Source organism: Paramormyrops kingsleyae, chromosome 5 (genome assembly GCF_048594095.1).
Source record: "Paramormyrops kingsleyae isolate MSU_618 chromosome 5, PKINGS_0.4, whole genome shotgun sequence".
In the NCBI taxonomy this organism is placed as follows: Eukaryota; Metazoa; Chordata; class Actinopteri; order Osteoglossiformes; family Mormyridae; genus Paramormyrops; species Paramormyrops kingsleyae.
This window is the reverse complement of record NC_132801.1, coordinates 4,317,101-4,331,632: the sequence shown is the minus strand read 5'-3', so window position 1 is coordinate 4,331,632 and position 14,532 is coordinate 4,317,101. Positions and strand designations below refer to the sequence as shown.

The window sequence follows — 14,532 nt, the reverse complement described above, 5'->3', positions numbered from 1 at the left end:
CATCTTACTGTAATTGTGATTTTGCAATCTACGTGGTTCGTTAGAAATGTAATATGTTATCATGTAATACTTACCCTGTTATTTGATTCATTATTCCTTAATTACTCTGTAGATTAATAAGGATGGATGTCGTTGATTTTTCTTTTTTTTTATTACGTTACCTGTATTGTCTAAAACATGCTAACGAATATATACAAATGCACATAACCTATCGCGTACGTGTAGCACAGAAACAGACCCCCGGTGGGCACGCAGCGGGGGGTATACCGTGATTTCCCACTAGATGGACCTAAATTCTTACCGTTTCATAGAGTTATTTGCCGCACCACAGCAAACTAACAACAAAAAGCCGATCTGCAGTCTTTCTTCCCACATCGTAATAATCATTCGCCTTCGCAATAACCCGATCAAATATAATTGTTAAATCGATGTATTTGCGTCTTAATATATATGTTTATTTATGTATTTGGTTATTTACTTTTCACACTTCCAGTAATTACTCATAAAGCATATTAACTAATCATCAGGCCCTCGATCTATTTCGAGTGTAAATCGCACTTTTAATGCTGTGCTTGTGTTTTCCTACAAGCCCATTGGTGCGATATTAAGTCTACTTAGGCTATTAAAGGACAGGATATTTGATATCGCGATAGAATCGCTACATCTGGGTGGAGTGAATCGCAAATAGTTCGTATGGAAGTTGGGTGGCCGGTTGGAGAGAGAGAGGGAGAGAGAGAGAGAGGGAGAGAGAGAGGGAGAGAGAGAGAGAAACAGAGAGAGAGAGGTGAACATTAACTAACTGCCAGGGTACCGAGCGTTCTCTCGCAGGATTATACATCAGCAAACGACTGACAAACATATTGGGGGATACTGAACCCAATCAGCAATTAACGGGAATATTCGAATACAGCGGAGAATAAATTACGCAAGTTTCTGCGTTTGGCAGTAAACGGGGACGCGCTGCGCGCGTTTAGGATTTTTGTAGATAAATTGAGGTCGCAGGAGGAGCGAAAAGCTCAGGTAAGACACCCGTTACGTACCTGCCAAGTGTGGAGAGTTTGTCTTGGGTTATATTGTCATTTCAGGTTTTTTTCGGTCGCACACAGGTATTGATACAATGTCCTGACACTTTTGTTACCGTTGTTGCGCAAATGATTTGAAGTGTATTAAATGTCGAAACAAAAGCATCAAAATGGAAGTTCTAAAAATCACTTTAAGAAACTTCTCTTTGCGACTAATACCCGATATGTCGTGGTGAAAATTAGGAAGAGGAAAATTTAATTGCAGTCAGTTTACATCTTAAAAGGGTGTGGTTTCAAGTAACATTAATGATTAATATTGTCTCATCTAAATTCTTCGACCGCAGAGGCCACGAAGACACACGTTCAGAGAGGGCGCGCAGTTTTCTGCGTATAACTAAATTATTATAATCTTATATAATATAAATCGAGAACTTGCATGATCCACCTGCCCAGATGAAGGCTCAGTTTTTTGGAGTTTTGGGTCCCGCCCTTTCTTGACTTTATTGGTGGAAATTCGTCTACGGGGAAATTTTCATTCGCCTCGTTGGCTGTCAATCAAAAGTGTACTGCGAGATGGTGTTGAAGACAGGTGGGGGGTTTGTAAAATGGAGGTAGAATAATTGGCAAAGGAGGGTCTTTGTAGTGTACCAGACACTTGGATATGAATTTAAATCAGCATTTTTGACATTGTATGCGGTCTCGTTAACTTATTTTGTGGAAATGCCCCATGTAAGTGGCCACAAGTTTGACTGTAGCAAAAAATATATACTTTTAAGCATTTAATGTCGGAACAGATTTGGTATTCTTTCTGCGATCGGAACCTTTTGTCAGTGTAGTGGTGTCCGTCAGATTTGGGTATTGGCATCAGCCATTGCGTGGTTCCACCTTTCCAGCACGCAGACCGACGCCCTTGACTTTTGCCCCAGGTGTGATCATGCCTAATCCGGCCCGTTATCCGGCAGATAGCCTACCAAGGGCAGGGATGTCGCACCGAATTCCTGCCTGCTTTTTGGTCCAGCCCTTTGCTCTCCTTGGGCTGGCCCGGTTACATATTTATAACGTTTACCAGCGTTACTACTTCTGAGAGAGAATATTACAGCAGGATCGATGGTTGCGCAAAAAATCTGCAATTTGCCGTGGATGTAAATTACAAGGTGAAGAATTTATGTTCCCCAATTTTCTGTTTATTTTTTAAGTGGAAGCCTGTCACCTTTTAAATAAATTCATAGTTATGTTTGATTGAATATTTGCACGATATGGTCTAAGTTTTTAAGGGCATTTGTAAAGGTCCATAAACTTTATACATATAAACAAATGTATGCATCGCGGGCAGCTTCGGTCACCTTTTCCGTCCCACTTAGCCTGGTTTTTGTGGGCAGCCTATAATTGGTTGCCACACTTTGTTTAAATGCGCGTTTAAGACCAATGTTAAGGAAAATGGGATGATGGGTGGGAATGTCATACTGTCAATCAGTAACTTTATCGGGCTGAAGCGGCGCTGTGAAACGCCACGATTCCTGTTCTCTGCTTCTTGCCCATGTGGTATCTTGTACGATTGTGTCCGTAATGCATTCGAAATAAATCGGCATCTATCTCGATTCTATTTATGGGGAGATGCTTAGAAGTTAAGCGACGGATCCGTATTGTCGCGGGTTTCATTCAGATCAGTCTTTTGACGAAGCGCCGGCCACATCAAGGGTTCAAGTGGGCGTCTGTGCCTTCAGATCCAGACAGAAACTAAAGTTAAGCGAAACTGCGAGCGTTTGACCAAGGAAGTGCCAAACAATACCTCACCTACAAACTTCCCGAAATGCAAATGGATCGGCAAAGGCGGCACACCTCCTCGGCGGGTTACTGGCCTCCTTTGAGTTTGCTGTTCACACCGCATACCTTTGACTGAATTTGAACATGGTTTATCTGTACGTGACGCTGCCAGGACCTTAAATGAATGCAGCTCCTCATTCTCAAGTTCTTGATTGCAGGATTGGGCATTTTTAAATGGATTAATCTGAGTTATCTGGCGTAGCTGCATGGTTCTGCTGATTAGGACTCTGTGTCTGCGATTTGCTAAGTTGCCATTTCAAATCCGTTAGTCACTAGAATGATTTCACAGTTGGGTCCTTAACCCCAGTTGCCCCGGCACTGGCTGACCCCCCCCCCCCCCTGCCCCCACTATACTGACTGACCCTCCTGCCTTCTGAATTGTATGCTGCTTAGGATAAAAGCATCTGTTAAACAAACAAATTTTAATGGCCTGTTTTGCTAGCTGTTTTTATTGGCTCTAAGTAGCCCTGTCACCCCCATACAAAATGAGCTGGCTGGATGGGTAGCGAATCGCCCCCCAGGAGAGTGCATGGCTGGGAGGGCGGCCGGTGGGCGTGGCTGGACCAGCGGTGACTGGAGGCGGAAACATCTGGAAAGCCAGACCTCCAACCCAGAATCACCCCACCGGCTGGGCTGTATCACAGTGCCGTTGTGGTTCCCAGCTTATGGGGATTAATGATTAACAGAAGCATCCCATTCATCAGGCACACTCTCCGCTGCACACATGGCGACCGACTGTAACCTTTCAGTCCCGTCACTTTCTGCCTTAGCTTACTGTAACCCCTTTTTTTGGGGAAGGCAAGTGTGCTACAAGTGTCAACTGTCTTTTTTTCCAGTTTGGATGAAAGTCCCTCCGGCCTGCGGTACGGTGGGGTAACCCGAGCGCCACAATGTCTGTTGCGAAATTCCTGCTCTCTGCTGCCAATATCTGCCCCTGGATAATATGCCTTTATTTGCACTGTTAGCATGTCCCCATATGTCTGCACTTGGAGGTTTGTCATTCCTCCTTGGTACTTTCATTTCGTCAGGATACTTTTTTTTTTCGGGCTGCAGTGCCGGCTTCAGTTCTACCCCAGGTAGCAGGTTTAGCGCGGCTGCATGGTGTTTCGGGAATGGGCCATGTGACTCGGGGCAGGGAGCGTCCCGTCTGTTGTGCTTCTCCGAGCTGGAACGCCCCGATGACTCTGGGGTAAAAGGCGTGTTTCCCGGTTAAGCAGAAGCGCTGGTGTCATGCGCTCTCTCTGGTGTGTCTGTCTGCCTTTACAGGTGCGGCCATGCGACGCCATTGGCTGCTGCTGTTGCCGTTGACGACCGCCCTGTGGTCACCGTTGGGGGCCCAGGACCCCACACCCCCCGCTGGCTGCGGTGCCGGCATCTCCTCACTCTACTACAATCTGTGCGACCTGACGGCGGTGTGGGGAGTGGTGGTGGAGGCCTTCGCGGCCACTGGTATCGTCGCCTCCCTGCTGCTCCTGATTATCCTCCCGGCCAGCCTGCCGTTCGCCAAGGACCCAAGGCGACGCAGCTCTGCGGGGCTGCAGGCCGGCTTCCTGCTCAGCACGCTGGGCCTCTTCGGCCTGGCCTTCGCCTTCGTGGTGGGCCGGGACTTCGCCACGTGCGCGGCGCGGCGCTTCCTCTTCGGCGTGCTGTTCGCCGGCTGCTTCTCCTGCCTGCTGATGCAGGGCGTGCGGCTGAGTGCGCTGGCCTGGCGGGCGGGTGGAGCCGGGCCCGGTGCCTTCCCGCTGTGCCTGGCGGCGCTCGCGCTTTGGCTGGTGGAGGCCGTCATCAACACGGAGTGGCTGGTCATCACGGTGGCCCGCGCGCCTCCCGGCAATAGCTCGTCCGTCCCCGTGCCGTGCCGTGTGGCCAACCAGGACTTCGTGATGGCGCTCATCTACGTGATGGTGCTGCTGGTGGTCTCCATGGTGTCAGCCATGCCGGCGCTGGTCGGCCGCCGTCGGGAGTGGCGGAAGGGCGGCTGCTTCGTCGTGCTGACGGCCGCGCTCTCCGTCGCCATCTGGGTGGCCTGGATCGTCATGTACGTCTTCGCCAACGCGCGGACCGGCGGCCCCAGCTGGGATGACCCCACGCTGGCCATCGCCCTGGTGGCTAACGGCTGGGTCTTCCTGCTCCTGCACGCCATCCCGGAGGTCTGCTCGCTCACTGACGACGGTGAGGTGGAGCCCAGCTTCGGCGACGACCTGTACGCCACTCGTGGTGTCGGCTACGAGACCATCCTGAAGGAGCAGAGCTCGCACAACATGTACATGGAGAACAAGGCCTTCTCCATGGACGAGCCAGCTGCTGGTATGTATGGGCCCGCGTTGCGTTACTCAGTACACTGTCCAGTGTCTCTCCCCAGAGTGTATTATAACACAACCTGAGGGGTCGCGACCCAAAATTTGGGACCGTAATCATTGGATCACGGAGTGTGTGGTTAAAAATTAACTTAAGACTGTTTAGTTTTTCATGAAAGTGCATGAACACATTTCCTGTTACTATGTTGTATGGACTCTTCATTTGTAAAATTTTGGTCCAAAATTGATATATTTGAGTCCTGAGTCTAAACCACTTGTCAACTACTGACATAAACAACACTATTCGTTATGCTCAAATTTGATCAAAGCATTGAGTAAATTTGTGCCTGTGTTTGTGTGTCGATGTCTAAATCTGTACCTTGCCTTTTCCCCTCTTTGATGCCCACTCCACACTTCTTCTGGGTGACCTCGTTCCGGGCGCTGATTTTGATTGGTTGACGTATATTGCAAGATGGGGTTGATGACAGAACAATGTTCTGAAAACCCACAGAATTGACAAAACTTAAAAATAAGTCCAGGAATGTGAGCCACATCCTGCGACCGCGCCGGGTTCCGCTCACAGACGCTTATGCGGCAGAATGTAATCCACACGTCCCCACAGAAAGGCTTGGGTGCAGCACAGGACACACAGTGGCACACGGTCCGGTGGGAGGGGCCCTGGGAAGAGATACGGCGTTGGCGTGGGGGCCTAGTCCTTCCAAGTGTGCTGTGCAAGAGTGCGGCCTTTAGGGTACATACATGTGGATGGTCACAGCTGGTATACAACCTTAAAATGGAATTTTAATGGGACTTGTACCCTGCCTTTTCAGTATTGACTGTAGTATATGCTGTATCTCTATTTACATTATTGATCAAAAAACAAAACCTGGATTATCTTCAGCAGAAGTGACTAAAATAAACCCTCCATCCCATACAATGAGCACCCCTTGGAAGTCGATGAAGATGCTAATGTCAGCCAGTAGGGGGTGCTCTTCCCGAGTACCGAGTTATGGCTCCGCTCTGGTCTCTGACTTGGTCCCCTTCCCCCACGCTTTGGGTGCGTGTTCAGGTGACGGTGACCCGGCGCTGTCCTGACCAGCCGGGGTAGTCTCCGGGTCTGCCCGTCCATCCAAATAACTGACACTCTGTTATTTTCGGAGTGGTGTCCGACCTCGCAGGATGACCAGAGGAAACGGGGAGAGGCTGTGGAGGACAGCAGGACAGGAAGCCCCTTCTGTCTTGCCGTCTCCTACAGTCTGTCAGATTGAGGCTTGTGCATCGAAGCCATAGCTTAATTCAAAAAGAGTCGCTGTTTATGATTATTACAAATATTGATCAGTAACAGTGATCAAAGTTGCATAATTCTCTGATCTGACAAAGACGTCGGACACTATGGATACTTTTGACTACCCAGCATCCCTTGGGGCTGCTCCGATGTGTTTTAATACTGTCCTTTGCTGCCCCCTAGGCTACAACAAGCCGATGTCTCCTTACAGCGGCTACAACGGGCAGATGAGGAGCTCTGTGTACCAGCCCACCGAGCTGGCGCTCATCACCAAGGGCGGGGCCAACGTAAGTCTGCAGGAAACGGGTCGCTGTGTGGTTCTGCCATGTAACAGGCCGTGCCTGTGTCCGCCGTGAATCTCGTGGCTGGCAGTGTAATCATGCCAGTGTTGGGCCTTTAATCCCCAACTGGATGAATGTCTGCCCCTCTGCTCAGACCCCAGGCTTCATTCTTGACTGCATGCGTTGGTTTCGTGGAGAGCGGGACGTGAGAGGCTGCACCTAGCGAGCATGCAGGCCTCTTGGCTGCTCTGATCCCAGCTCCTGCTAATCGCCTTTCCCCTGTGTGTCTGTCTGTCTGTCTGTCTGTGTAGCAGCAGATGGATCACTCCTATGACACGGTCCTCCCCCGTGCCACGGCCACCCCGCCCGTCCCCAGCAATGGCGTGTCCTTTGGCATGGCCGAGGAGAGCCCCCACGGACACCTGCCGGGGGCCAGTGTAGGTGCAGTCGTCCCTGACCCTCCTCTCCTATAGCGCTGGATCTGCCTTCCCGGCTTCTGCTACTGCCCCGTTCCTCGCTTTTACGCTCCTCCCTCCTGTCCCGTCGGCTTCGCCCCTCTCCTGTCCCGCTGGCCCATCGGCTTCGCCTCTCTCCTGTCCTCCAGTCCGGTCAGAATTACTTTGGGCTTCTCTTTGGGTTTTGGCTTGAATGACCCTGGCTGACTTCTGCCTCGTTTACTCTCCAGGACTAGACGGTACTAGAGTGTCAGAGTCAGAAACGAGTACCCAGAGGCACTTCGAGGCTTCCTGGTTTTCTTAGAGGAGAGGATACTGAACCATGTTATTACTTTGTAACACCAGGAATTCATGATAACCTGTGTCTCTTTTAGTGACATGAAACCAGATGTGGCACAGATGTCCAATCAAAACCTGTCTTCTCTCTGCAGGTGAACGGCTTTCAAAGGAAATGGTGAACCCTTTTTTTCAATGATCTTTCTTTCCCCCTGCTTTTCATTTGATCTGTTTTTTTTTTTTAAACATTAGTTATGTCATCCACATGCATTAAACCTGGTGGGGGCAGGTTTCAGTGGATGTTGCCCAAGACAATGGGGTCCCGGCAGCCTCATGCTGCCATACCCACAATCCTTTGGGGCCAGCAACGTGCCCCCTGTGATGATCCGCCTTGGCCGTTCTTATCGCAGTTGATAGTGGCCTCCCAGACCTTAGCCTCCATATGGCTCATGGTACCATACCCACAATCCTTTGGGGCCATCGACGTGTCCCCTGTGATGATCCGCCTTGGCCGTTCTTATCGCAGTTGATAGTGGCCTCCCAGACCTTAACCTCCATATGGCTCATGGTACCATACCCACAATCCTTTGGGGCCAGCGACGTGCCCCCTGTGATGATCTGCCTTGGCCGTTCTTATCGCAGTTGATAGTGGCCTCCCAGACCTTAACCTCCATATGGCTCATGGTACCATACCCACAATCCTTTGGGGCCATCGACGTGTCCCCTGTGATGATCCGCCTTGGCCGTTCTTATCGCAGTTGATAGTGGCCTCCCAGACCGTAACCTCCATATGGCTCATGGTACCATACCCACAATCCTTTGGGGCCAGCGACGTGTCCCCTGTGATGATCCGCCTTGGCCGTTCTTATCGCAGTTGATAGTGGCCTCCCAGACCTTCGCCCACCTCCACCCGACAAGACGGTCATGATCCTTGTCAGTGGAGGATGTCATTTTTGTGGGGGAGAGCAAGGTGAGGCACGGGGGGGGGGGGGGGTGAAGCTGCTCTCAGTCAATCTCCCTGATACACAGGCGCACACAGGTGGCCTGTGACAGTGAGACTGCACTACTGGCAGCGTGAGGCACCCCCTTCACCCATGTTCACACTCAGCCTTTGGGAAGATCACTACAGCAAGAGTCACCTTTCCACATGGAAACACACCCCGTCACAGCAGAGGAAGATGGATGATCTGTAACAGGAGCATCATGGGATAGAACCGCAGTCCCAGGAAAGGACGCGATCAAGGTGAACTGTCAGTGGGAGGCTTCTTAACCAGTCCGTGGCTAGATGTGAGGGCCCGTCACTTCTGATCGGCAAATGTCAAGTTAATCAAGCTTTAAGGGAATTGGGAATTATGTAATGGCACCATGCATTACTACAGTTACAGTATGATTATGGTTTGACATAAGGCTATTGAGTTTGCAGGTTAATGCTGAAAATTACTTGCTGAATATTGATTGTAGTAATGTGAACTACTGACAAGACTAGGACTGCCTTTAATTTTGATGACAAATGTGTGCAGTTAAAGCATTGTTTTCATTTGATCGGATTATTGTGTTCTGTTTGTACCATATATATTTTTTATTTATATTTGAAATGTACTGGAAATAAAAACATGGCACGCTATTTGTGAAGTTTCTTCCCCCCCCCCCCCAGAGTCTCCTGTGCATGAATGTGTCACTCGTGTCGGGTTGATGAGGGTTTGTTTTGAACCAGGACATGCCGCAGATACCTGAGGACCGTGGCCATGATACAGCGATTCTGAGCTCATTCCTCTGCTGGGAATCGCCGCGGAAGATGAGTGGAAAGGGAACGCACAAACCAGGAAGCAAACTGGTGCCATTTGGGTTGGATGAGGTGGGACCTGGATGTCACCAGATAGGTCACAAAGGACATCCTCCCGGCTGCATGTGATTGGCTGATACGTGCCAGAAGTCTGTCCCAGAGCGGGGGGCCCAAACCGGCAGCCTCTCTGCTTGGTGCTTCGCCAGCTATGCCAGGGGCAGGCTTGGTGACCTCAGGCTGCAGAAGTTTCCGGTTTGGAGGGGTTAGTGGGTGGAATCCCCCCCCATATCTCTGGAAGCATCTGGTGTGATGTGAGGAAACTGGCCCCCCCATGTTACCCTGGAGGTGCACTGAGGGCCGGGCGCTGCTTATGGCGCTTTTCCACTGCATAGTACGGCACAGCACGGTTCAGTACAGCTCACCTTGGTTTGGCTCAGTTTGCATTTCGACTGCAGTTTAGTGCCGCTTTAGAGTGGGCGGGATTATTCACGTGTCGTTATAGTTGCGCCGCCTCTATTGCCGTGACATCATCGTAAATGCGCCACAAACAAACACACAACAATGGAGCATATCGACGGAATGGTGTTCTTCATTTTCGGCATGTGGATGTTTTTAACAGCAAGACCATTTTTAGTTAAAACAAAATGGTGCGTCCGAACCTTCGCTGGCTGTGCTAAAAATCTAGCGGGTCTGTTGTGTCTCGTGTCGCAAGTTCAGTGACGCAGTAATGACGATTTTCTCCGGCCAATCAGTGACCAGTAGAGTTTACACGTCACGTTTTGGTAACGGTTCGGCGCGCTTGGAACCTCGGCTGAGGTGGTACTAAAAAAAGGACCAGGTACCAGGTACTGTTCCCAGTGGAAAACCCCCCAAAAGTGAGCTGAACTGAACCGTGTCGTGCCGTACTATGCAGTGGAAAAGCGCCATTATATCGCTGCTCACTCCTTTGGTGGTACAGGGTTAGGGTGAACCCCCCCCCCCCCCAAAGGCATGGTAGCAATGCTGCTCCCTTTTTTTTTTTTTTACTGATTTCCATGTCAGTCGCGGACGGATGGGGTGCCCCAATTATATCTGGAGTCGCTGCAGTTCAGGCCCCCTGAGAGACCTGCTGTTTACCCTGTGCCCCCACTCGCTCTGTCCATGACAGACACTACTGGGCGCTTCCCAGTACTCAGCTGCACCTGTGATTGGGGGATGGGGGAGACAGACTTGTCAGGCTGGGTCTGGGGATCCAGCACAGGGTTTAAAAACTTTGCCACGCCCTACATGTCCTGCACCGTGAACAGACGCCGCATATCCAACCGCAAGCACTCCTGTTTACACTTTGGTGTCTCCAGTCATGGAAAATCAATATACAGGAAAATCTATATACAGAAGGAGCCGTCTTAAGTAGACGTGCTTTCCTGTTAGAGAGCCGGTTCTACAGCCAGGGAAGGATTCATGACTATTTTACACTACAGTCTAAAGTCCCGGCAAACAAGCCCCACCTCAGAAAAAATGAAGAGGTTGGTTAAATGAGCAACAACTGAGTGTCCATGCTGATGTCGGCTTAAGGCCCCCAGATCATTTAATTCGCCGCTGTCCACCGGCATCCGGTCACCAGCGGCACATTAATACCAGCCGCCGGGCGCATCGCGCACCGCCTGTCTGCTCTGATCTGCGGGAAACGGAGCCGGACACGGAGGGGAAAGAAAGGGGGAAGAATACAGATCGATCGGGAGGATAACGTCCCTGGCTGCTGCCCTGCGTAACGCGATATCCGGTCCACCCGTGCGACCTCCCGTGACGCTAGCTGCGATTTCCCCGTCTGACACATCCTTCTGGCATTTTCTACAGGAAAAAAAGTTGATCTTTTGAAACTCGCAAGACATCATGTATGAGGACGCTTTAAAAAAACTAACGATTGCGAAACTTGATCTCCGTTACATTAGTGGGGCTGCTGAAAAATATGCAGAAGGGTGTGGGGAGTCTGGGAGGCGTGGGATGACAGGCGGGGAGGGGAGATAACGCTCGTGGACTTTGTGCGCGGTGGGTGGGATGCACGCGCAGCATCAGGCATGCGATGGGTTTGGGGGTCAGAGAAAGTGACGGAGCACAAAACCACGATGCCGAAGCCACTTAGCCGTGTTTTATTGTTTAAAAAGCGTTAATCATCGAACGTTTTATGTCCGTCTTTATGTAATGACTTACGTGTGGGCTTGTGTCTTGACAAAACTGGCCAGTTTTCCGTAGTTAGACGTCACATCGGAATCTCTCCCGCTGAATCACCCAACGCTATAATTCATTGGGATTCCGCGTGTTTGTATCTAAAATATTCAATTCAATTCAATTCAATTTTATTTATATAGCGCATTAAATACCTTGTGACCAACGACCTGACACCTGATTAAAATCATTACGGCATTCGCTTCATCTCAGTCAGCGAACAAACTGTATGTGGCGCTTTGGCAGGCGTTGAACGTTTGTTTTTGTAGCCACTTAATATTTAATTGCAGAAATATTAGCTTTTTTTCTTTTACAGACGATAGCTGTTATGTGTCTGTTATGCGTCTGTTAGTAACTCCCGCCATGAGCTGAGTTTTGTCTCCATTTATGCGATTCAAAATGCACCATTGCACTGGCGCCGCATTGCCGTGTCCTGAGAGCGCTGCTGATAAGGGCCGTGAGTCTCTCACACGTGAGGATGTCCTCGATCCTACACCCTCCTCCATAAGGACAGCGGCAGAGCATTGCACTGTCACAGTATCGATCACAGATGGGCAGCATCGACTTTTCGCTGCATTTATATATGAATATGTTTGAAAGCGAGACTCAGGGATGTAGAGGTCAGCATTCTTACATGACAGACGATCAATCCGAGCCATGATAGATACTGCAGCGGCTAGTGGCGGCTCCTGGTTATTTTCGGGGAAGGGGTGGCAGTTTTAGGGGTGAGAGAGCGGGTATCCGAAACTGGAAAATGGTTGTCAGCGACTTCTTAAATTAAAATACAATATTTCTATAAATCAACTTTATTGACCTTGACTGGATTAAAGTAATTATAGTCGTGCTTGATATTTAGTTGTGCAGTTCTGGGAACTAGCGTATTTAAATTACAGTTGCGTCACATAAGTAGGTTCAGGAATACAGTACAGTACTGTACAGACTCTTTTGGGGCTTCTGGTGTCACCAAGGGCAGGTTAGCATTGCTGGCTGGATGGACAGATGGGATAGGCCCTATCCAGACAATAGCCCCGCCCCTCCAATCCAATTGTATTTCTATCTTCTCAGGGCCCCTATTACTCAAGATCACCCCCCCCCCCCACCACCACCACCACCCTTACAGCGCCCCTGGTTGTATTGGTCAATGTACCCCTGAACATTCTTGACATTAGAGCCCTGAAATAATTTATCAGCCATGAACACCCAGATGTGACCCTTACATGTCATTAAAAACACACCAACTACCATATAAAGTGTACAGGAGTGGACTGATCACACAAGGTTTATGTGGCTGTAATTACATCCGGGAAAGACGGCATATAACGAAGAATCATTATTAATGCTATATATTATTCTGCATTTATAAACTGCTTTGAAGCTGTATCCTATATATTGTCAGGTACAATAAAAGTCATAGTTTTCTTCTTTCTATTAACTGCGCTGCAGTTTAGGCCGGATGTTGAAATGCTTACTGGGGTCATGGAACCACATTGTGTCACGACTCGGGGAGACACTGAGCGAGGTGACAGGAACTGGAGTCCAAAATCGGGGTTTATTAAGAAACACAGGACATCAAAGCACATGTAACGTTAATGAGCGGACTGGGGAAACAAACTGAAACCGGGACTAAATACATTGAACTAATGACAGCAACAGGAAACAGCTGGTGAACACGGGGAGTCCGCACGAGGTAGATGAGGGGGCGTGGCACACGGGAGGATAGGACGAGCGGGACATGACACATTGTTACTGCTTGATGTTTAATAGCGCTACAGCCCCCATGCAAATCCCCAATGTATTCGTGTCACTCAACATACCTGAAGTTACTGACCATCCCACCTGAAGGCAAGGAAGCTATTATATATAAAACACCGTGACTGTCACCCTCAGAGGCTGAGATCGGGGACCCCGTTGCCCTGCGGAGTGACAAACCAGGTGACAAGCAGACGAAGACCAAATCTTGCACCCTGTCCCCCGGTAATCCGCCGCATTAGTTAATGCCCAGGCCCATTGTCTGCCCGCTTACAGAGGCATGCGGTCACATGACTGCACCAAGGTCAGGATGAATGGAAAGGCTGGTGGTGTTTACGGTCGGATAGCACAACACAGCGATGGGAAAACAAGGAGGGACAGGTGCGTCTTTTCAGGTTCAACCCACTAAGCGCTTTGGACGCTGCGTCATCAGGACCAGAGCTGTTTGGGATCAGCTCTTGTTCGGCATTGAGTACCAGTCCATCCGGGGAAGAGGGGCGGGGGGCGGGGCACAGGGCTCGTCTTTGGTTACTTGCTGAATCCCCAGCTTGCGTGGGTCACCTTGTAATGTCTGACTATGACTGAGCCGCATTGTCCCAGAACTCACAATTAACAGGGGAATGTATTAGCCGTGAATGAATCGATCGGTTTGCGGAACCTCGCACAGGGCTGCAGAGTACGTGTCAGCCTTTTCAGATTTTCCTGATCCTCCTGTCTCGGCCCCGCCCCTTCGCGGTGTCGCTTCCGGTTGGCATGGCGATAAGAAGCTCATTGTGTGGCTCTAGTTCTGTGGGCCTGTGTTGCATATTTGTGGTGTTTCTGTGCAGGGGACGTGCCTTTGCTCCTGCGGGGAGGGGCCCCCGCCTGTCAGCTCCCACAGGTTGTCCCTGGCTGTACGGGCCACTCTGTCCCCTGACCTTGTGAATTTAAAAGCCCTCCCTTCTCCCTCTATCTCTCTCTGCCTTCCTCCCTTTGTGCTTTGTAAGCGACCCGTGAGGCCCGTCTCTGTACCTCGGACTCTCACGCCGAGGGGCTCGCTTGCAGTCGGCTCTGATAAACGTAACCCAGTAAGAACTGGCCCAGGTCGTGTCCAAGCAACCTGGACGCAGCCCACGGGCCAGTCAAAGACCCTCTGTGCTGACTCTCCCTCCACCCCAAAAAATACCAGCTGAGTTAACTGAAAAACACAGCCCAAGGCCAAATCTCACTACAGGGGCCATTGATTATCTTTGGGGGGGAGGGGGATGAATGGTGGGGGTGAAACCGGACATCCAAAGTAAACAATCCTGGGGTTTTTGGTTCCCCTGCCGAATGTGTGAGGATGGAACATTAACCACAGCTGTTTTGCCAGTGTA

The 14,532-nt window shown here is 50.1% G+C and overlaps 1 protein-coding gene across 6 annotated transcripts; it reads left to right on the top strand.

Moving 5' to 3' along the window:
- Positions 1–668: 668 nt before the first annotated feature.
- On the top strand, positions 669–9,064 carry gprc5c (G protein-coupled receptor, class C, group 5, member C). Of its 6 annotated transcripts, none has more exons than XM_023816918.2 (5): positions 670–1,020; positions 4,113–5,153; positions 6,612–6,715; positions 7,024–7,146; positions 7,596–9,064. In XM_023816918.2, the coding sequence occupies exons 2-5, from the start codon at positions 4,121–4,123 to the stop codon at positions 7,620–7,622; spliced, it is 1,287 nt and encodes a 428-aa protein (XP_023672686.2). In that variant the 5' UTR covers positions 670–1,020; positions 4,113–4,120; the 3' UTR covers positions 7,623–9,064. The 6 variants fall into 6 exon arrangements, with proteins under 6 accessions (XP_023672684.2, XP_023672686.2, XP_072568022.1 ...); XM_023816917.2 differs by having other exon boundaries at positions 671–1,020; positions 7,021–7,146; XM_023816916.2 differs by lacking the exon at positions 7,596–9,064 and having other exon boundaries at positions 669–1,020; positions 7,024–7,589.
- The last annotated feature ends 5,468 nt before the right edge of the window (positions 9,065–14,532 follow it).